This window comes from Labrus mixtus, chromosome 8, assembly GCF_963584025.1.
Source record: "Labrus mixtus chromosome 8, fLabMix1.1, whole genome shotgun sequence".
NCBI lineage: Eukaryota > Metazoa > Chordata > Actinopteri > Labriformes > Labridae > Labrus > Labrus mixtus.
The window spans coordinates 2,042,241-2,064,573 of record NC_083619.1 but is presented as its reverse complement, the minus strand read 5'-3'; the positions used below and the strand labels follow the sequence as shown (position 1 = coordinate 2,064,573).

General features: G+C 42.7%; 2 protein-coding genes across 2 annotated transcripts in view; one reads left to right on the top strand and one right to left on the bottom strand.

Moving 5' to 3' along the window:
* The window catches only part of LOC132978590 (neuropilin and tolloid-like protein 1), a 609,128-nt gene that overhangs the window by 147,558 nt on the left and 439,237 nt on the right, over positions 1–22,333 (bottom strand). The window lies entirely within an intron of this gene.
* The window catches only part of LOC132978571 (cadherin-12-like), a 77,949-nt gene continuing 58,628 nt past the window's right edge, over positions 3,013–22,333 (top strand). The window contains exons 1-2 of the mRNA XM_061043780.1: positions 3,013–3,153; positions 19,423–20,046. Coding sequence (XP_060899763.1) covers positions 19,660–20,046 — 387 coding nt within the window. The 5' untranslated portion in view covers positions 3,013–3,153; positions 19,423–19,659. The remainder of the gene's footprint in view (positions 3,154–19,422; positions 20,047–22,333) is intronic.

The window sequence follows — 22,333 nt, the reverse complement described above, 5'->3', positions numbered from 1 at the left end:
GCGCGGTGGTCAGGCTCCCAGTTATTATTCAGAGAGATGTAAGGGTGAAGCGTTCTGTGGCTCCTCTTGGTGTTGTGCCATCTGATAAGTTGAACTGTTGTTGTTCCGAGCTCCTTTGTGATTTAAATCCACCTTTAATATATGCAGCTAACCACTTTGATGAGCTTGGACAGAGGACACATGCACATCTTCACCCTTCCAATCCTCTTTAAACTGGAACCAATGTGTAACATACTTTCATAATTATGCATTCTCAAATTAAGATTTTGTTCATCTCTTTTGTTTCCTTTTTGTGCAGGAAATGAAGGCCTAAGCCGTTTTGCACTCCTGGAAATGTCGGCTCCTGAAGTCTTCCTGACTTGGTTGTTCACACATGCACCTCACAGCGGGAGACTTTCCCTGTAGGACGGGATCAAGGGGAGGGGGTCTCAGAGGGCAGGACATGAAGTTAAAACAATGATGAGGAAGAGGCGGGAGGAACAACAGAGTCCACTAAAACGAGCTGTAGTTCCACACAATGGATCAGAAAACATAAAGAAGTGCACAGAGACCTCGTGTGATGAAATGAAACTGGTCGTGTGCAGACAGTCTGTAGTCGTGTGCAGGTTGCAGGGTGTAAATGTTTTCCCCCCTCTCTATCTACATAGGGGCTCATCCAGCACTGACTTCCTGTTCAGGGCTGTTACGGTGCAAGAGAAGAAGAAGGCGGTTTCCTGGGACTCTAATCACATCCCCTTGGGGGGCTGACTGTAATCATATCGATCTACGGTAAAGAGTCAGGTCAATATGATGTCAGTTTTCTGTTGGTAAACAGAGAAGAGAACATCCTCGAGAAGAGGATAAAGAAATGTACGCACACCCCCCCACCCTCTCAAAATTACAAATACGCACCTGTGATCTGTAAAGATATTGTTTAGCTGCTGTGAACCAGTGTTTCCAGTGTCTCTCTATTAACACACACACCGACACCCCAACATAGCACCTTATCACACACACACACACACACACACACACACACACACACACACTCTCTCTCTTACACATACACACACAGCACCTTATCATGCGTTAAGTCTGTAATTGGTTCATATAGACAGAGACCCCTGCAGAGCTCAGCTTTAAGACCCAGGAGGGGGTGGACACTAATCCACTATTGTGTCTGTGTGAGTATTTGTGTGTCAACCTGCTGCATGTGTATCATCAGAAATGTGTTTCCCTGTTTACATATCTGCATGCAGGTTGCACATTACCAATGTTTGGATTACTCGACGTGTTTTTGTGCTTTTTTCTCTCGCGGATGAACTTGTGCTGTATGTGTGCTCAAAGTGTACAGCTGATGTTTGTGTTCTTGGCTGTCATAACAGACACACTTCTAAGACTGTGTGTGTGTGTGTGTGTGTGTGTGTGTGTGTGTGTGTGTGTGTGTGTGTGTGTGATTAAGTGCTCGGGGGAGATGCAGTCTGATAGCGTCTCAGCTATAATACAGAGAAAACAGCCAGCAGAGAAACAGACCCTTTGCCTGGATTCTTCACAAGTGAAACTCTGTCAACAACTCTGAACCATCTTAACCGAGGGGGAGCGGGGGGTGGGGGGGAGGGGGGGGAGTGGATAGGAGACGTGAGGGAACCGGGGAATAAAATGAAATGAAAGGGGAGTATGATGGAGAGAGAGAGATAGAGAGGATGTGAGCTTAGTGACATGTTCCACATCAGAATGAGCTGAAAGACAAAACAGAAACTCAGACACACAGAATGCATCAAATTTAAAAATGTGCTCTTATTATTTTATTTCTTATGAATTCTTAATTCAGCGACGTATAAACAGTTACCATTAAATATGGATTCTAAGTCGCAGCAGTGTAACAGATTCAGTCTGATTTAGGGGATCTCTCAGAGAGAAAACGTCCACTCTGCATGGCTCGTTTAGTACCATCTGTTTTCACCGTGTGGAGTCTGTAATCCTGCTACCTGTACTGTAGTTAGACGGACCATCTGCCCGCCTCCTCTGGTTAATTAATTAACAACATGTACAAAACGAGTCTCGTCTTCAGCATTAAGAGTCCAGCGTGATGTTTTTGTGAACACCAGCCATGATCAGATCAAAGGAATCGTCTGACGTGCCAACAAAAAAATTTAAAATACATCAATAAAAAATACTTGAGGAGCAACTCGCATCAACTCCAAGCCCCGCCCTCTACGACGTTGCCGGTAGCCAGGCCCACAGGACGCTGCATTAAAGGAAGGCTTAATGTGTCTTTTGTTGTTTTGCCTTCAGCTGAATATAACAGAGAGTAATGTTGCTTTTTTCAGTGTGATGTAAATTTAAAAAGCAACTTGCCTTTTATATTGATTTCCCTGGATAACTTTGTGGAGGTGTTTATTTCAGAACATTCATCACAGAACAAGAGGAGTGATAGCTGGTGTGTTCAACATGTTTTAATGGTGCTGCTCATCATGGTTAGACCTCGCTGTCCGCTCCAAAAGAGTGGGGAACAGATGGATTAGGCCCTATAGGTCATGTTGCTGTCCAGGGTGCTGAACTCTTCAGCGAGGATGAATGTTAGATTTTAAATAGTAAAGCAGATTGCTACCTGTATGACTTTTAACTGTAACGATATGTAGCGCTAGGACAAACTAACATCACTAACGTTGACAATCTTTTACTCTTTATTCAAACCGATCATAGATTTCAGTAAAACGCTCTTAATATGAACTTTATTGAGTTTCTGTGAGAACGTAGTAATTAGACTCCATTGAATTAGTGGACAGAAGGAAAGACTCCCAGGATGCATCATGTATTTTAAACATGATGCATCCTGCTTTGCAATGTAGCAAATCTGAATTTTAAGGAAAAACCTGGAGAGTGAAAGATGCAGAGAGGATCAGATGGAAGTACAGTGAGAGCAACAGAGAGAGAGAAGCTGAGAGAGGGAGGGAGAGAGAGAGGGAGGGACTTAGGAGAGAGGGCGAGCGAGCACTGAGAGGATTCACAGAGAGGAGAAGACAGGGGAGATAATAAGAGCAGATAGAGCAAGCTCTTAGTTCAACAGGGTGAACTAATGGACGGAGGAAAAGCCACACACTCTGACTTACGGGAAATATTTGGACTTTTACTCTGCAGCCGCTCGGAGGAACACTGAGGGGCTTTTGTGAGGTAAGTCCCCCCCCGCTCCTCACACTAACACTGCTTGTTGATTAGTAAACACACAAGAAGAGCACTCACTCCTCACCACAGTGTTCACATGACGTCTGTGTGGTACTTCCCCGTTGTGATCTCATGATTAAGGCTATTCCTGAAGTATTTAATGTGCAGGTGAGGCAGTAAGCTGGAGGGGGGGGGGGGGGGGGGAGCTTCTGGACTCTCTTAAATCAATTAAAGAAGTGGCAGCTACAGTAGAGGAGCTGCATGCAGGACATGTTGTGCATCCTTAAACAGGAAAGCCTGACTTTGTGAGGGAGAACATGCCTGGTGTGAAGCTCTTTGATCAGTGTGTGCTGATGTGATTGAACGCTGGCTGCAGTTTTTCTCAGTAAGTTCAGTTCTTCATTGAGCTCGCTGTGTGAATCACAGAGTGAGACCCCAGTGAAGCAGAGAGGGACACATAGCTGTGGGTGCACCTTCTCATCCCCAACTTGTAAAAATATAATGACCAAGTCCGTTACAAATAAAGTCCCCTACTAGAAACTATGAGGACCATGCAGGATGTCCGTCTAAACTTTAAACTCGAGTGGTAGTGAGCCGTAATGCAGACTCTGAATGAGATTTGGATGAATGGGGGCCTTCGGGGGCTGATCCAAGGGTGGCCATATCCCCCTCTCAAATCTTATTGCCACCCCAAAATCCTTCTCTATGATTGGCTATTCGCCCTGTCAGAGGCAGGCTGTCTTTTCTGCATCACTTTTCAAAGGCAATACATTTTTATGCAGTAATGCAACATTTTAAAAACGTTAATGTAATCATTTAACATAGATGTTATTAGTGCAGACAGAAGGGGTAAACAATGCTTCTTATCAGGTGTGTGTGTCCACATTAAACTTCATTCCACCCCAGCGTTACTCTGTGCCTCAATTTGGCCTCCATGGACAAGAAAGCGGAGCTCCGCTGCTGATCAGGCACAATGTTACTCCACTATTACTGTGTACCATATTTGCTGTAACTAACATGTATTTGTCACTACTACACATAAATATATGTATATAATAATATACATAATATATAATAATAAGTATAATATGTCACCTTACAGGATGTTATCACATGGAGGAAAGTCAGGCTTTAGTTTCACTAAACAGCAGCAGTTAGCTCCTCTTCAACATCACCTGCTTATCCAAAACTTTAGGCTGTGCAGCATTTGAAAAAATAAATGCCGACACTTTATTTCTGTTGCGGAGGAAACTCTCAAAAGGTTTTGACATTCTGTTTATTAGAATGCGAATCCAACCCAAAATGCAAAACATTTAATAAACTTCTGCATTGACCAAAACATGCTCATGTGTGGCTGTATGTGTGTGGAGGTTTGCATGTGGAGGATGTGCTTTCCAGTCGGCTCCCTGGCTGCAGTGTTTCTCTTCATGATGTTTGTTGCTCTTGTGCCAGCTTGAGTTTCCTCCTGCTAATCCAACAGTCCAAAGACATGCAAGACTTTTGATATTATGTACAGTAGGTGTGAATTGTTGTCTGTCCTGTAATGGACTGACAACCTGTCCACAGAGAAGCCCAAGAGTGCTTTCACACTTACACAAAACTCCTAAAAAACGTCCCTACGTGTCCAGGCTGAGCGTCATCTGTGAACACACATGGGAGTGGGAGGGGGTGGTGACCTTTATTCCCTGTGATCGCTGCACGACCATAGACTGTCTGCACGCCACCTCTACCATCTCTGTGCTCTAATGAACCTGCTGCTGCATGTTTCCTGTTCTCCAGGATGTTCTTCTCCACTCTTTAGTTCACATTGAGATTCTCTTCAACTACACGTAGCATTGATACAAAGACACATATTCACATTATAGGGTCGTATAGAGGACTCTGTTGCTCCGTCCGCTACTTCCGCGTTGTTCTTTTTTCTTCATGTCTTCATGGCCTCAGGAGACGCCCCGCCCGCCCCCCCATCTGACAGAGACAGGAGGGCGTTAGACTCATGAGAGGTGCATGTGTGAACAAGCAGAAACAACAACCACTACTGACGTCTGCATTCCTAAACCTGCAGCCTCTCTGCACCTCAGAACCTTTGAACTGTGAGGAGATGGACAATGAAGTTCAGGTTGAGCAACAGGCTGGAAACACAGAAAGTCAGGGCAGCCCTGAAGTCTGAATGAAGAGACTCATTGGGATATTCAGTTGTGCAGTCTGAATCTGCTGAAGAGGAGGGTTTCTTATTTTGCATTTCCTTCCGCTTGTTGAGTCCCCAGGGCCACCGAATATCTTTGTTTTTAAAGCACAGTTCGACCAGGAGGTTAAATCTGGTTACAGACTGTCTGACGAGTCCACGAGTATTATTTATTAAATGTGTGGACCTGGATTGTCTTTATTTATCGGTCAATATGTCTGTTTTGCTTTTTTTAGGGGATCAGTGTGCATTATTTGATTTAAAACTCAAACCTCTTTGAGATTCCTGGACATTATGAGGGCAATCGTAAAATAATCTATCAAGCTGTGAAGACTTCCTTTAAGACTCAAAGCTGCAGGATGTAATAAATTCAAACTGCGGTGTCTCTAAGATGAGTTTCTGACCTTCAAATGTGTTGAACTTCCAGCCCAGCAGTGCAGACCTCAGGCCACATAAAACACGGTGAACACGTGAAAAGAGCAAGACCATGAATAAGTAAATACATTTTAATAACCCATCTATATTTCCTGTCAAATGGCTCTCCTGCTCTCGTGGAGGAAGTGCTGCTGAAATATGGAAATGAACGAGAGCGTCGCATTGGCAGCCTAGAGAGTTTTTGTGTGGCTCCAACTGGGGCAGCTCGCCTTGTTCCACCTCAGTGGAAGATTGATGACTTCTGGGTTCTGGGATCTGCACCTGTTTCCTCTCCTCTGTCTCCCCCTGTCTCCACCCCCTCCCCTCCCCTCCCTCCCCTCTGTCGGTCCCTCTGCAGGCTATGCTCTATCTCCTCCTGTGCAGCTGCTTTATTGTCGTTATTAAATATTAATGGCACATCATGTTATGAGTGTAGAGTATAAAAAATTAATTTCCAAGTTTGAGCACATAATCTTCTACGAGTTTCACCAGATGGCGGCTGCACATCATCTGAACACAGGCAGGTTTTTTTAACATGACGATGTGATGTAGCATTACGTGTCATGTCAGAGATAAAGTATAGTGAGAGGGATGTAATTAAGAATGGAAACCTGGCAGGGTGAGCAGGACCCCAACACCAAGCCGAGGCGATTCTGCCCACCATGAATTCACAATTCTCCCCAAATTTGACCAATCACCCAATTTCCCTGCATGCATCATTTAGTTTGTCACCATATTCAGCTGCTTGATATTATATATCAATATTCTCCCCCTTCTCCACCTTTTCAAACAGTCCCCTGTGGTCTAAATGAAACAACTGTGCAGTGCTTTGGGGAAAATATAACATGAATCAAGCACCAGAGGAGGTTTGTGACCCTGTATAAACCAGCTCTCTCAGAACGCTCCGTTTTGGTGTGTGTGTCTCTTTAAATGCAATGAGCCCGTCCCCTGAGTTTTCCCAGTACACATCACTCCTCTGTAGCAAGACTAAAAATGACGGATCTGCGCAAAGGTTTTGTTCTAGTCTGGGGGTGGAGTCCATGGGTGGAGATACCAGGGGAGGGGAGGGGAAATTTTTTTACCAGAATCCCACTGTGACATCACAAGGAGAGCACATTTGAAACAGAGCATTTTTCTCTGTGTTGTAATACTTATACAGACCACAAACAAAGGACTGGATGGATTTATTTCACATGTTGTGGGTCAGTAGACACTCAGGTTATACAAATATATGTTCAGAAACACTGTGAAGTGGATTTCTCAGAACATGTCCCCTTTAAAGTACTGTTCCCTTACATCTGCAGTGTTGTGAACGACGGGAGGTTATTGTAAACTTATTGTTCTCACAGGGCTCAGCTGTGATTGTTTCTCTTTCATAAACTCATAATTCACCTTCAAACTAAATAATAAGTATGGAGACTTTACTGCAAATGCACAATTTTGAATGAATTTTGAATCCGAAACCGACTGTTATACGACTGTTTATCTACATTTTCAATGTTATTTGTCCGTTAGTCACTTCCTGAAGCCTTGTGAGCGGTCTGTTGACCAATCAGAGGCCGTGTTCAAAGCTGACAGAAGGCTGTACTGGAGGGTTTGTCCCAGTCATTCAAGGAGAAAGTGTGATTTGTTGCATTACAATTTGTAAAAAAGCTGCTGCATTAGGGCCACAGCAATAATCCAGAAGGGATGGACAATCCTGTTTATGAAAGAAGTGTGTGTTAGAAGCAACAACAGCTTTCAGCTTAGCACAAGACATGCACATCAGGGTTTAGGTTTGACGCTCCACGGGTCAATAAGGGGATTTTTATAATACGTCCTCTAATATATCACATCTTCAGATTATCGATAATGTCACCACCAGCTTGTGTTAAACTGTGGAGCATCAGCAGGATGGAGATGTGCTGGTTTCCCACTTTCAGGGATCAAAAATGTTACATCACCAGAGATCCCAGGAGGATTTATTTTATGCTACTAGAAGTGCAGAAAATTCAAGATGTCGCTTTCTGTGGTCGTCTGCAAAAGAAAGAAACTGCAACCAAACCGGTGTGTTAAAATGGTTTCATCATGTGCTGATAGTTGAGCAGTGAAGATCTGCAGTTTGGTCTCCTTAGATCACCTGTGTTCAATCACAGCTTCTCCAGAGTCTGTCTGAGGTCTGTTCTGGGTCATATCAGGATTCATGACTCACAGGTTCACTAAATCAAAAGAATCACTGTGAACTCTGCTGTAGTTCTTTTGTCTGTAACAGCACACTGTGCTTATTTACATACATGCAGCCTGCACGTATCATGCAGTCATCGGGTCATCAGGCTGAAAATATGCCCCTTATATGCAAAAAAGTGTCTTAAGCACAAATATCGGCGCTCACAGCCACGAGCACTTAGAGTGAAAAAATGAGCGTCTGCTGAGACCGGTGGTGACTGTAGTTATTAGAAATGTGACGCTCAAACTGAAACAGAAAAACAATACCACCTCTGCCTTCAAAATAAAAGCCTTCTAAATAAAGTCTGTAAATATCTGTGACATGACTATTAAAAATATAACCAGTGGTTAAAACAGTCGAAACTGTCAGCGGCTCATCACTTCCCCACATGTGTGGAGATGCTCTGGAGCCGTTACCATGACGACGATGTGAGTGTTGTTTTTTTCCTTGAGTTGTCCTTGCATGCTCATTTCAGGGAAAAAAAACTTTGTTTAAACAGTGAAACTTGTTAAATCTTTGGAGTTTGGCCTCACAAAACACTTGAAGAAAACCCCCTTTCCTCCTCATCTTCGTTATCAGAACAAAATAGTGATTCATCAGCACCAGAGCGTCGGGTCACTTCTCTCCACACTTTCCAGAAGGTCGGGGGTTCATGCCAAAGTGTCCTTGGGCAAGACATAGCACCCTGGTGATGTGTGAATGTGTATGAATGGGATTAGTTAACTCTGATGGTGTGTGCGTGGATATATGTGACCTTTGAGTGGTCAGTAGACTTGAAAAGCACCACACAAGCTCAAGTCCATTTCTAGTCATGTTTAAAGCAAGAAATAGATCATTACCTGAAAATGTACAGAAGTTGTTTGTGTTTACATCTAATGAGGAGGATCATAGACGGAGATTGAATTTTTAAAGTCCATTTGCACGCACTACATTAAAACAAATGTGTATTTCAGTAAATGGAGTTAAATTATGGAATTCTGTCGATAATCATTTAAAATGCTGCTCAACTATTATTCAATTTAAAAGAATGTATAAAGAAAAGGTTTTGGGAAATGATGAGTTTATTGAGTAAATCTAACTGATTGTATTTGATTGTTTCTATATTGTTGATCTATTTTTTGTTTTGTGAAAGAAAAAGAAAACAACAGGTTAGCCATCTTATTCTGTTAAACAGTATCTTGTGTTATTAGGAAAGGGGGCAGGTATTATATGTTTTCTTCTTCCTGCTCCTGTTTGCTCATGAACAGTGTTTCAGTATTATAAGAAATTATTTCTTGTTGTGTTTTATTGTGTTGAAACCATTAAAACCACTGAAATGAGCAAATACATCAAATATGTAATGAAATTAAAATTTCCATCCGGACGCAAAACAGAAGCAAACTGCACGGAGCAGGATACTTTTTTAGACGTGTTTGAGGCTGAATATTATTAAAGCTATACTGTACAATTTGTTAATTAGTCTGTTGGGGCCCTGAGGTAAATTCACAAAGGGCCCCTCCAAGCAGCGTTCATCGTGTAAAACAAAAGTCGTCTGACACAGACGGCAACTTTTTAGGGACCAACTTAAGTTTTCACAGAAATGTTGGAACGACATTGAATATGGGGCCTCATTAGGGAGATATCCTACTGTCATTGTAAAAGTTGCACATTCTGAGCCACTGCTGTGAAGTTTGTGAGTGCAATTCTTTCTTGGTGCATCTTACCCTGTGTGTAGCTTTAAAGGTTTATATGTGATTTTTCACACTTAAATAGAAATCAAGTATATCCTCTGAAAATAACTCTGTGAGTCATGACTGTCTACAATGGGTGTAACACCCGAGTCCCACTGTCTGTGATGTTTTCAGAGTTTTCAGAGTCCTATCTTCAGTTTGTTTACATTGTTGGGATGGCCGGCTGACTCCTCCCCTCGTGTATAAAAGTTGTTTAATTGAGGGACTAGAGAAAAGAAGAATAACATACTGTACTCACTGCTTAACTGTGTTTCTAGATCACGCTCATTTCAGGTAAATTTACATGCAGTGTGAAGATACGAGCATAATAAAGATCACTAGCATTAGCGTTTTGGTTTCATGCCGGCTCCTCCCCTTGTGTATAAAAGCTGTTTTAGTCAAGGACTAGAGCGAAGAAGAACATACTCACTGATTATTTGGCTGTTTGTTATGATAATGATTCACTTCAGTGTCTTTAGCGGTGGGTGGGGTTGGTAGGAGGAGAAGCAGGGTCAGTACTGATGTCACACCTGAGGTTGCACACGTTCAGGTAAGGCAGGATACACCTTCACGTTAAGTAACAGGCTCACTGGTCATAGAGTCAGGCTCAAGGATAGCTTTTAGGTGTGGGTTTGTGGTAGTAAGAGTTTTTAGATTACGGTCATTCTGTTTAAATGTACATGCAATGTGAAGCTACGAGCTAACTATAGAGCGCTAACATTAGCATGCTAACACAACAATGCAAGACACAGGTGATTTTGGATCGGGGAAAGGATAAGTTTGTCCGCCACTTGTGTTTAATGGTGTTTAATTCTTGTGCGTTTTAATTGATAATTGCTTTGAGTCTTCCTTTAAAGCAGGGAAGAGAAACTGTGCAGCACAGCCTTAACCTGGGATGAGTGCATTTCTAAAGGAGTTTGCAGCTGATGAACAATCAGAAACACTGAGAAGTTCCAGATAATACAAGTAAAACAACAAATCAGAATATCCCCCAGAGAGCAGCAACAGTTTGGTTGTTTTTGTAGATTTTCTGATTCCATCAGGACGTCGTCAGTTCTGACTCATTCCTCCCCTCTGCACTCGGACTTCCAAAAGCTCCGTAGGTTTCCTCGGTGCTGGCAGACTGATCCTTTTTATGGTGTTATCTGTCTGATCCCTTTATTGTGTTATCAAGTTTGTTCATTTAACAGTTGACTGGGAAAGCCTTCAGTCTGAGTGGAGCTCCTCACACAGCCTCTCCTCCAGTAACCTCTCTCACCCAGATCCAGGGGTTAATGAATATATCAAACTCAACGTGTTCACACTGAGTGTACCTCTCAGGCTATAGAGCGATAATGTTGGTAACAGTTTGAAATAGACCTCCTTCTTTAGGATTCACTGCAGAGACAGAGAGAGCAGCTGGTGGACGAACCTGAAGAATATTTATTTGATCTCCAAACGTCTGTGTCGGTGAAAAGGTTAAGCTTCAGGATCTGCTGGCAGGTGGAGTGGAGGGAGAGTCTTTAAAACTCTAATCTGCTAAATGAACAAAGTGCTGGAGGCGGGGGTGATCAACAGGTCTTACAAAAAGCCTCGTCGGCAGAATGAGAGGTCTAAGCTGTTATAAATAATGGGCATAAGCAAAACCCAAGCTAATATGAGACAAACTGTGAGGGATGAAACAGGAAAAAGAACCACCTTCAGGCAAGACACACAACAAAAGAACTGTTGCTAAATACTTTTAATATATTTAACCTGGCCTGAGCATGGTTACTTCTTAAACATAACGTCGTATTACAACACATGAATGGCTTTACGTGATCATAAAGCGTGCTTAGTTTACGAAACAGATGGACTAGAAAATTGAAAATACAAAAAGATAAAGTGACGCGCAGTAAAGTCAGCATCCGCATATCAGAGAACAACACAGAGATCATGAGAGCTACTTTACTGACTGTGTGTGTTATTGTGAGTCATGTTAGTCAGATACAGACAGAACACTCAGAGGTTTCTCCTGAATGAAGGCTGACCACGCTGTGTACCCGTGCTCGTGCTCGTTCATGAACTGTACCTCTCCGCAGCGTGCCAGGGCCGAGGAAGTGTAGCGAGCTCGAGCACGGATCGGAGCACTCACTCGTCAAATGAACTGAAATAACACGTTTGTATGAGCCTCAGTCATTTGATTTTCTTCTATTTTCTCCACTTTCTTTATTCATTATCATATTTAATAATTCCACATTTATTCTGTTTTTCACCACTTCACAAGAGCCTCTCACACACGACTTTACAAAATAAGTATCTGTGCCGGGTAACTGTGTGAGTGTTGAGGAAGCAGAGGTATCCAGAACCCGTTCCACTGCAGTGATCCTTAAAGAGCCAGACAGCGTCACAACGAGTCAGCCTCAGCGGGCACCACACCAGCAATTTATAACTTTTTACCAAAGACACAGGCAGAGAATAGAGCTCTGTGTGCGTGTGTGCGTGCGTGTGTGTGTGTGTGTGTGCGTGTGTGTGTGTGTGAAATACATAGTATTAACAGCACTCTGTTTTTGTTGCATATTTCCCTCTGTTCTATATTTAGTTTCTGCACACGCATCAGTAAATAAACCTCGACTGTACTGTCCTATAAATCACATTACGAACAACAACGACAAACAAAAAGTACAAAATTCTGAAGCAAAGCGCTTTAAGGACATGATCCTCTCATAGAGCAAAAAAAAAAAAAGGCCGTGCCCAAACTCGAGGTCCTGAAAGGTCTTTATGAGTCTCGGTTGAATTATCCGCCCTGCAGTGTTCCATGAAGGAGACATCGCAGGCCATGAGTGAGCTCTTCCAGAGTTCCTCTGCTGGGGAAGTGTGGAGGTCCTGACCTTAAATAGAGCCTTTAATGTTGCATTTTAACTTAAGACCCTCACTAATCTGTTCCCCCCAAACCTCCTCCCCCCCTGCACGGATCCTCTTTGGACCTGGATGAAATCTCTTCTCTTGGAACGTGAACCCTTGAACATTTTGTTGGTACTGATTGCTTTTACATCGTGATTCATATGCAACCTAGCACGTTTGGAGATTTTCCCTTCATGACATCACAAAGGGCAGTAACCCCTCCCCCAGGTGGGTGACACTCCCACAGCTAGGTGTTTGTTCTGCCCTCTGAGTCTGCCTTCTCACTGTAAACAATAGGACATGGAGCAAGAAAGACCGAGTACACCCAAGTCCTTCCAGAGAGGGGGCTTGGTCAGACACAGCTCATTTACATATTTAAAGGTACAGACACAGAAACAGCCTGTTCTGAGCAGGGCTGAAATAGAGGGGTTTATAGACATGATCAAATACAGGATCAGAGTGGATTTAGAACAAAAAACTTCACACACATGTTTTGAGGAGCTCTGACACTTATTTAAACTGGTTAAAGAGGAGGAGAATATGTGACCTTTGAACCTGATAGGTTAACTGTTTAAAGGTCATTACGTGTTAACTACTGTTGGTGGAAATGCGACCTGATCCTATTGATGCCCCCGTCAGATGTTTGTGACTCCCTGCTGTTCTTGTAACGACTTCATTATCTAATTTATTTCCTGGTTTGAAAGAAGGAGTTTCTAAAATTAGAAATCAGCTTTGCTCTTTTCCTTTGATGTATGATTGACATGGCCCTAATTAGCTCGTTAGTGTTCAATGGTGCATGAAATATCACAGGAGGCACCTGTCTGTTAGGCTGAGAGTTTTCACTGTAAAGAGTCCGTGCAACACCTCACCGGCAGTCACCGTGCGTCAGTATAATCCATCCAATCAGGCTGCAGAACCATCATCATAATAATAACTTTGTTCATACAGCACCTTTAAACACAGTGCTTTGACCTTTAAGTAAAGCAACATTAGAACCAAGCACCAAAAAAACAGAAGATTAAAAACAACACCAAAAAAGACGAAGACAACAGGAGAACCCAAAAAAAAACACGACCAACAAACTGTATGTAAAGCAAACATCAGACGATCATCACAAGGACCAATCATCAGCCTCTCTGAACTCATCAGGAAGTTCAAGAATATGTAGAGTATGATAAAGTATGAAGGTCACTTAACAACGTGTATGTGCTCCTCTTTAAAGTGATGTGAATATCATGATCCTGACCCTCATGGAGATGGGGGCTAAACTCAGGTAGATATTCCTCAGCTGTCAAAACAAACTCCTCACAGCATTGTGACCCTCAACAGCAAATGTAGTCCACCTGTACATAGTTTGAATGTGCTTTTTGTTTCACTAACAGACTCATTTTATTAATCTCATCAGAGACGAAAAGTAGTAGACGAAGCAACAGAGTCTGCTACACGACGCTATAAAGAGAATATGTGTGTTTGTATCAATGCTACGTGTAGTTGAAGAGAATCTCATTGTGAACTAAAGAGTGGAGAAGAACATACTGGAGAACAGGAAACATGCAGCAGCAGGTTCATTAGAGCACAGAGATGGTAGAGGTGGCGTGCAGACAGTCTATGGTCGTGCAGCGATCACAGGGAATAAAGGTCACCACCCCCTCCCACTGGCTCCAGGTGAATTCTCCTGATTATATCCTGCTGTGTTCTCACATCAGCTCACTCTGACACGCTATAGAAAGAATACTCGAGGGCCGGCAGGACAAACCCCAGGTGAAGTCCGGGTGAAAAATGTGTTTTCTGCAAGTGTGAAAGCCCCTATTACATACCTTTTTGCCTGGGGTTGTACAAGTGAAGCATTTTTTAAATCTTCAAGAAATCACATTACCATAAAGAAAAGTACCACTAAAGACAGTAAGGGTTGAACAGCTGCTGGTCATCTGTGTTGAGGGTTTGAAATGTGGCTTTGGGGATTGTGAAGATGCTCTGAAAAGTTTTGCAGCTTTCCATATTTGCTGTGAGATTGTGGAAATTGTGTCCTCTGGAGGAGATGAAACGACGTGTACCAGAGTATTTCAGCACTGAGTTCACAGGGCAAACAAAAAAAAAGCCTCCAAGAACAGTGGACTCATGGGCAGCTCACAGGTTCAGAGCTCAGCACACAGAGACTGATGCAGGGAAATGTTCACAGTTTGAAGAAAGGCTGTATGGACTACAAACATGGATGACTTTTACGCTTGTGGACTGGATGAAGACACTCACTGGCATAAACTTGCCAATCAACATATTTGCAGAGGACACAAAAACACAAAATAACATGAATCTTCTGCTCAAGTTGAATACTTTAAATGTAGCAGATGCAACTTTGTCTTCTCCTCTTCATTTCATGAAGCTGCACAGATGAAACTCACACATGAGTTTGTAGTTCATCCTTTTAATCACGAAGGGATTTGAACGTCTCCCCTGAAGCAGGGGGCTGAAATTCAACATTTAAATTATGGAAGTCTTTTTAAAAAGTAGCTGTATATTCTATATAGCTGTCTGCTGTGCAGGGATCCTGGGTTAGTCTGTGTGACTGTCCAATCGGCTGACTGGACCACGTCACATTTTGATTGAAACAGTTTCAGATAACAAAAACTCTGGTACAGTGGTAAAAGACAATGGCCTATAGTCACACCTGCAGAACCAAACTAATCTTATTTTTAAGATTCTCTCTTAAAATAATGACTCATTAGTTTTTTCAGTGAACCCATCCCGATCCATCGTTAGCCCTGCCACCATGTGGGAGAAGAGCGACGGCATCGCCCACCCAGGGATGATGAATGTAGAGGTTTAATAACTGACAGTTACAACTGAAGAAAAGGCAAACTTATAACAACTGACCGATATGCATCAACTTCACAGTGCATATGGTTATGTGAACTTAATTTCAGAATAACTTTTTGGATGTTTATGTCAGCTGCTGTCTCTGCCTCACAGAGCCCTGCTAGTGAAACAAGACAGTGGTGGTGGGTGGGGGGGGGGCCCTCAGAGCAGATTTTCTTCTGAAAATCTGCTCTGAGGGTCGCACATAGAAAGGCTAGTTTTCAGATTGTATTTTTTTGTTTTAAAGTCCTTTAAAGTTTCTGTTCATCCGGTCAGAAGACGATGATTCACCTCTGACTTTTCAAACAACAACATGCAACATCCGATCTTCTGTGAGTAGCTGCACACATTTTTAACATCTCGCACAGTAAAGAAACATTTCATGTGACATCAGATTTTTGTTTTGTATCCAACCGTACGACATGCCCACACTTTAAGTTCATAGAGACCGGCTCTGAAGAACAACTCACATCCTCCTCTCCAAATTATTTTAATACTGTGTGAGGTTCTGTGCCTGACTGGACTAAAGCCTCTCTGGAGATCATATCCTCACACACACACACACTAAAGCCTCTCCCCAGGGGGCCTTTTCACCATCTCTTGTTTCAGGAAGCACTGACCCATGCCAGCGTTGTCATGTGATGGTGAAAGGGCCAGCAGAGCACAGCGCTGTCCCTCCTGATCCGAACAGAACCTGGATTATTCAGAATAAAGTCACATTGTTGGAGGAACTCTCACCAGTTGAACGTTTTAATCTGTAATTTTCTCTCTTTGTGATTTGGAGTTCATTGTGCGTGTGCATCACCTGACGATCTCTAACTACAACAAGAGAGCTGAACAATAGAAGTGGGCCAACAGGAGCAGAAATATCACAGTTGAGAGGAGATTCACTCGTTTCCAACTGAAGCACATCTACAGCCCGCAGCAGCAGTTAATCTGGGCTGAACAGAGCTGCTGCACATGACGGATCATTCACAGCTCTGACGTGTGCAGTTTGGACGCTCTTTTAGAATCATCGGGGGAAAGACCTAAGGATGAAAGTATGACCAGAAATAGATGTTACACCCTGCTCCGAAGCCTCCGAGTCTACTGACAAATAAAATCATTTTATTTCACAGAACATGCTGGTCTAACTGTGAGGAGGGAAGGTGTTGTAGTGTGTGTGTGTGTGTGTGTGTGTGTGTGTGTGTGTCTCCCAGTGCTGAGGGGGAGCTTGACTAACATGTGGGGTTCCTATGAATAGTTGATTTTCGAGAATTCATAGTTACTTTTTAAGTCCTCTCTTTTTATTTTTCAAATTAAAGCAGATTTACGTGAGGGGGCTTAACCGAGGCTAGACAGATTTGTGATGGGGCGATAGCGCCCCCTAGCCCAGGTTAAGAGCCGTTCTTGTGTGTGTTTAGGGGGGTGGAGGGTGGGGGGGTCGGACTGACTGAATGAATAAAGGTAAATAAATATCTAGTTTTTGTTCAGCTAGGTTCTCTCTGAGTTGTAAAGGTTCATTTGGTCGAATAAGACGTGATGCTTAAAGGCTTTATATGTGATTTTTTTGATCCAGCAGATGTCGCCCTTGAGCACCAGCATGAAACCAAAACAACTTGCGCTGCATTTTTGTGTTAGCATGCTAATGCTAGCGATCTTTATTATGCTCGTATCTTCACACTGTATGTAAATTTACCTGAAATGAGCGTGATCTAGAAACACAGTTAAGCAGTGAGTACAGTATGTTATTCTTCTTTTCTCTAGTCCCTCAATTAAACAACTTTTATACATGAGGGGAGGAGTCAGCCGGCCGTCCAGGCGATGTAAACAAACTGAAGATAGGACTCTGAAAACTCTGAAAACATCACAGACAGTGGGACGCGGGTGTTACACCCATTGTAGACAGTCATGACTCACAGAGTTATTTTCAGAGGAGATACTTGATTTCTATTATATTAAAGTGTGAAAAATCACATATTAAGACTTTAACTATTTCTTCACTCTGAGAAACAAAACAATTCTAAAAACATTTTACATGCTCAAAAATGATTCAAATGCCACCTGGAAGATATATAAATGATAGTTTAATTCATTGTACAGTTTAATTTAAACTGCAATATAGTTCTTAGGGGGTTGTCAGGACACCAGAATCTCAGACTGTGTATAACAGCACGGAGCATTGGATATCCTTTTGCATCAACACCAACAGATGCTCACTGTCCACACTGCATCTGTCAGATATTTAACTCTCTGCTCTGTGAATTTCAGTTTCCCCTCGTAAACATTATAACATGTGGTGCTTTTATTTTGAAGGTGGTGCTTTGTGTTGACGAGCCGTTGACTCAAATCACAACACTCAGAGGCTCGTCCGTAAACGGCTCGCTGTGAGGTTCAACAAGGTTCTTATGTGGCGTGTCCCTCGCTGGGAAACTCCTCTAGGAAACATTTGAATCGAGCTGATGTGTGTGTGTGTGTTTGTTGCTAACGTTTGCAAGCCATTAGATTAGATTCTAGTAAAAATCAAACAATATTTATTTCTGTTTTTATACCACGGCAACAATGATACAAGTTCTAGACATTCATAGATAATTCCCGATATCAGTTCATTCTCCTCCTCCTTTGTTTGATGAAACTCCTGCACAGATACGTTGGCTATGTGTCGGTGAGAAGTGATGCTAACGCTTCTGTGCAGGAGTTTAACTTCTGATGGATTCATTCTCCTCTTACTGAAGGAGGGAAATGTTGATGATCTTAGAGAAGGCCCTGGAAAAGGAGGGGGTATCTTTAAAAGTAGTGCATGTGTCCAGTTGGACCCAAAGATTAGTGGTCAAAGGTCAAAGGTGACTGTGATCTTGTGTCTGCTGAATATGAAAATAGAAATGTTTCAGATTTAATGGAAATCCTTCTGGGGGTTTCTTAGTAAATGATCCTCCTCCTCTCTCTTCTTCTTGTGATGTGTGAATATAAGGGGAGATATGCAGGTATATGTTATTGGATGAATGGGGGGGGGTCTGTTTTCTTTCTTTAATTTGGTGTATTGCTTTATTAATCGGGGGTGTTGTTGGTGGCAGTAAGGTCTTAAAGAAATGACCTGACATAAGCAAACCTCTCCTTTTGAGTTTCTGCACGTGCAGCTACATCCATCAGCTGTCACACTAATCCAGCGTGGCTGCCAAGCTCGCACGCTAAAGCCTTTTTCTAATCAGAGCTGTTTGATCTGATGGAGATACTTACTTACTCCGTCTGAAGAGTTGGTGTCGATGCCTTAAGTCACGAGTGCTGAGTAAACACTTTACATCACAGATGGTGTGTCATGGTGGTCCAAACCTCACACTTTAAAATGTCTTCTAACGTCTATGTGGAGGTTAAATGTAAGGTTAAAGGTATGCTATATGTGTGCAAAAAGACATCTCTGAGCAAATACTGAAATTGCAGTATTTGAATTTAAACCTCTAAAAGTGATCCTAAGTTTTGAAACAGGGAAACTGACCCTCCAGTGTAGTTCTGCTACTGTACCCCCTGGCTTTTGATTTGAAGTGCTGCTGAAGTCTGCAGACGTCGTAAAAGGAGTGATGATATCTGTCTGACGTGGAGGTCTGTAGATGAAAATGGGTCCAAACAAACAAACACAGGACATTAAGAGGAGACAAGACGTGCCTTCTGTATGAGTTACATGCCTAAGATATGTTAGTTACATACAGTGATTTATGTCAAAGCTGGTACATTATTCTACAGTTCATTCATCAGATGCTTTTATCCAAAGTGATGAAAAAGAAAAACGCAGGAGAGGATCTAGAGAGGAGGAAACGACGTCAGGAAGAGCAGATGAACAGCTTCAAGTCTGATCAGACACATGGGTGCTGACAGGACAGCCCATGCAGAGCTGGCTAAACACTGAAGCTTCAGTGTCCACATGGCAACCTGCATGAGCATCAACTCTGGGGGGGGGGGACAGCTTTCTACAATGTTTAGAATTTAGACTGCAGTACCCATTTTAAACACTAGGGGTCAGAGTTACATATGAGCACATAAAAACTAATCACTGGCTTCCCCTCTATCTTTTCCTCCAGGTGTCTGAGCAGAGGACAGGCGGAGACAGCGAGAAGAGCGACTTGGTTGCCTCAAAATCAAACTTGAAATGTATTGAACTCTCTGTTGTAAATCAGAGTGTCCAGTGACTCATTGATCCAGCACAATGGTTTTCAGAGAGATTGATGCTTTAACAGATTTACCTCGCATCATCTCAGATCATCTTGGAGTTTAATCCTTCTGCCTGATGCTCACCTGCAGGTTGAACCCTGCTTTGGATGCATGTCTGTTCCCACCCTGGACTCAGCCAGCTCTCTGAACTTTACTCCAGCTTATTTTTCTACCAGCGATATTCCCTGATGATCACAAGGGAATATGCCACTCTGTTTCTGGTGGGCTCCTGCTTCCTGTTGGGCTACAGCGCCCAAGTACCCCTGCAGGCTCAGCTCCAAAGCAGAGCTAAAGCTGGAGGGATGTCAGCCAGGGGGGGACCCGGAGGTAATAAAGTGAGGGCCTCATCATGGGAAGTGACATCATCAGAGGGCAGGACGAGGCCCAGGGGACACGAGAGGTCGAGGGTCCAGCGGATTAAAAGAGGGTGGGTGTGGAACCAGTTCTTTGTCCTGGAGGAGTACATGGGGTCTGAACCACAGTACGTTGGAAAGGTAAGAACGTTCTGTTCATCTCTGAACTTTACATTTAAGTAGGCGAGTTTTCAGACAACACAATGCATCCACAAAGACTGAAACACGCCTCAGAGAGAAAGAGAGAGAGAGAGAGAGAGAGACAGAGAGATAGATAGAGAGAGAGAGAGGGAGAGAGAGAGAGAGAGAGAGAGAGAGCGAGAGAGAGAGAGAGAGATTATGATTGTTATGATTGATCATGTTCATGATAGTCACAAACTGAGACAAAATACACTTAATGTTTCATAGAAATACACTGTAAAAATAATTCATGTTATTGTTAATGTCTTTTATTCATATTCATATATATGTTGTATTTGTTTACTGTATATATGTTGTTCAAAATGTTTTCTGTAGGGAGAGAGATACAGAGAGAGGGAGAGAGAGACAGAGAGAGGGAGAGAGAGGGGGGGGAGAGAGAGAGGGAGAGACAGACAGAGAGAGAGGGAGAGACAGACAGAGAGAGAGACAGAGAGAGAGAGACAGAGAGAGAGAGACAGAGAGAGAGAGAGACAGAGAGGGAGAGAGAGAGCGAGAGGGCGAGCAATGACTTTGCATGGACAGTGTCTCCTGTAATGGCTCTATAGCTACCTGATACTTCAGGTCTCTGTGCTGACGAAGTCACAGCCTACTTTGAAGTCCCGGTCCCAAACAGATCCACAGGATCCTCAGGATGTGGCGGTGCACGGGATCAGTTTGGCACTTTTATTAAAGTCATATTAGCTCACATGCTAAATGTGTTTTTTTTTGGATGATTTCAAAAAGGCCGATGCAGTCAAATAATATTTTTAATTTGCAACGTAACATCTGCAGCACAAACACTTGGAACGTGTTTGAATCATTGACTGTAAATATACATTTTTGAAACCTGAGTGACGTCACCCGTCTGTTCCTGCAAGGGTCCGCTAACTTTCAGTCAACCTATGCTAGACCCTCCTGAGTTGATGAGATGCTACCTAACTGCTAGGCCATCAGAGCCTCAGAAGGGGATTTTGGAGAGTTTAGACTGGGGACTGGATGCTACGGGTTAGAGGAGGCTCTGAATAATCAAACCAATCTGCAGCTGACAGCAGCAGCAGAGGAGAGCAGGTTTGCTAGTGGGATGGCTCGGGAGCTGTCCGAGGTGCTGAAATCTGATCCTGAACTGACAGAAAGTTGATCTCCACCTCAGGGAATAGAGGACACATGAAGAGAGGGTTTGATTGAACATCAGGACGTGTTGTTTTCTGTGTAAATCTTCGATTTATTTATTTTGTTTAAAGGCTTAATATGCGATTTTTCACACTTAAATGTAATAGAAATCAAGTACATCCTCTGAAAATAACTCTGTGAGTCATGACTGTCTACAATGGGTGTAACACCTGAGTCCCACTGTCTGTGATGTTTTCAGAGTCCTATCGTCACTTTGTTTACATCGCCAGGACGGACGGATGACTCCTCCCCTCGAGTATAAAAGTTGTTTAATTGAGGGACTAGAGAAAAGAAGAATAACATACTGTACTCACTGATTAACTGTGTTTCTAGATCACGCTCATTTCAGGTAAATTTACATGCAGTGTGAAGATACGAGCATAATAAAGATCGCTAGCATTAGCATGATAACCCACAATGCAGCGCGAGTTGTTTTGGTTTCATGCTGGTGCTCAAGGGCGACATCTGCTGGATCAAAAAATCACATATAAAGCCTTTAACCAGGTAATTAACCCATTGAGATCAAGATCTGTTTCACAAGGCTGGGTTGGCCGAGAGGGCAGCAGCACACGTCATGAAAAATTAAATGGCTAAATGATTCACCATGAACGTCCAGCTGAGTTATGGTCAGTGACTTGATTAAAGCAGTAGACAACAGTACTTTCAGATGCTTCTGCGTCGTGACACTTGATGACGATGGCTCCGGTAAGGTCGTATCTATGAATCACTAATGACTCTGCTCAAAGCCACCAGACTCCATTGATTAAACACAGTTATTAAATCAGGAGGGACTTAACATGAGTTAACAGATACATTATCGATGTTTAGATGGTTTATGAATTTCAGAGTGAATGAGTGAGTGTGGTAACTGAATTTGAATTTGAATTTATTTATTTAATAGGGACAATGCAATTTAATATAATTTCAATACAAAGCATGAAACTGATGTGCTGCATAAAGAGTATATAGCTATTGCTAATTTCCAACTCGTGTCCCCAGTTGGGCCTTTGTGTAAACAAACAGATTAAAATGTACAACATTCAGTTACATAAAACCTCATAACACAATATGAGGATAC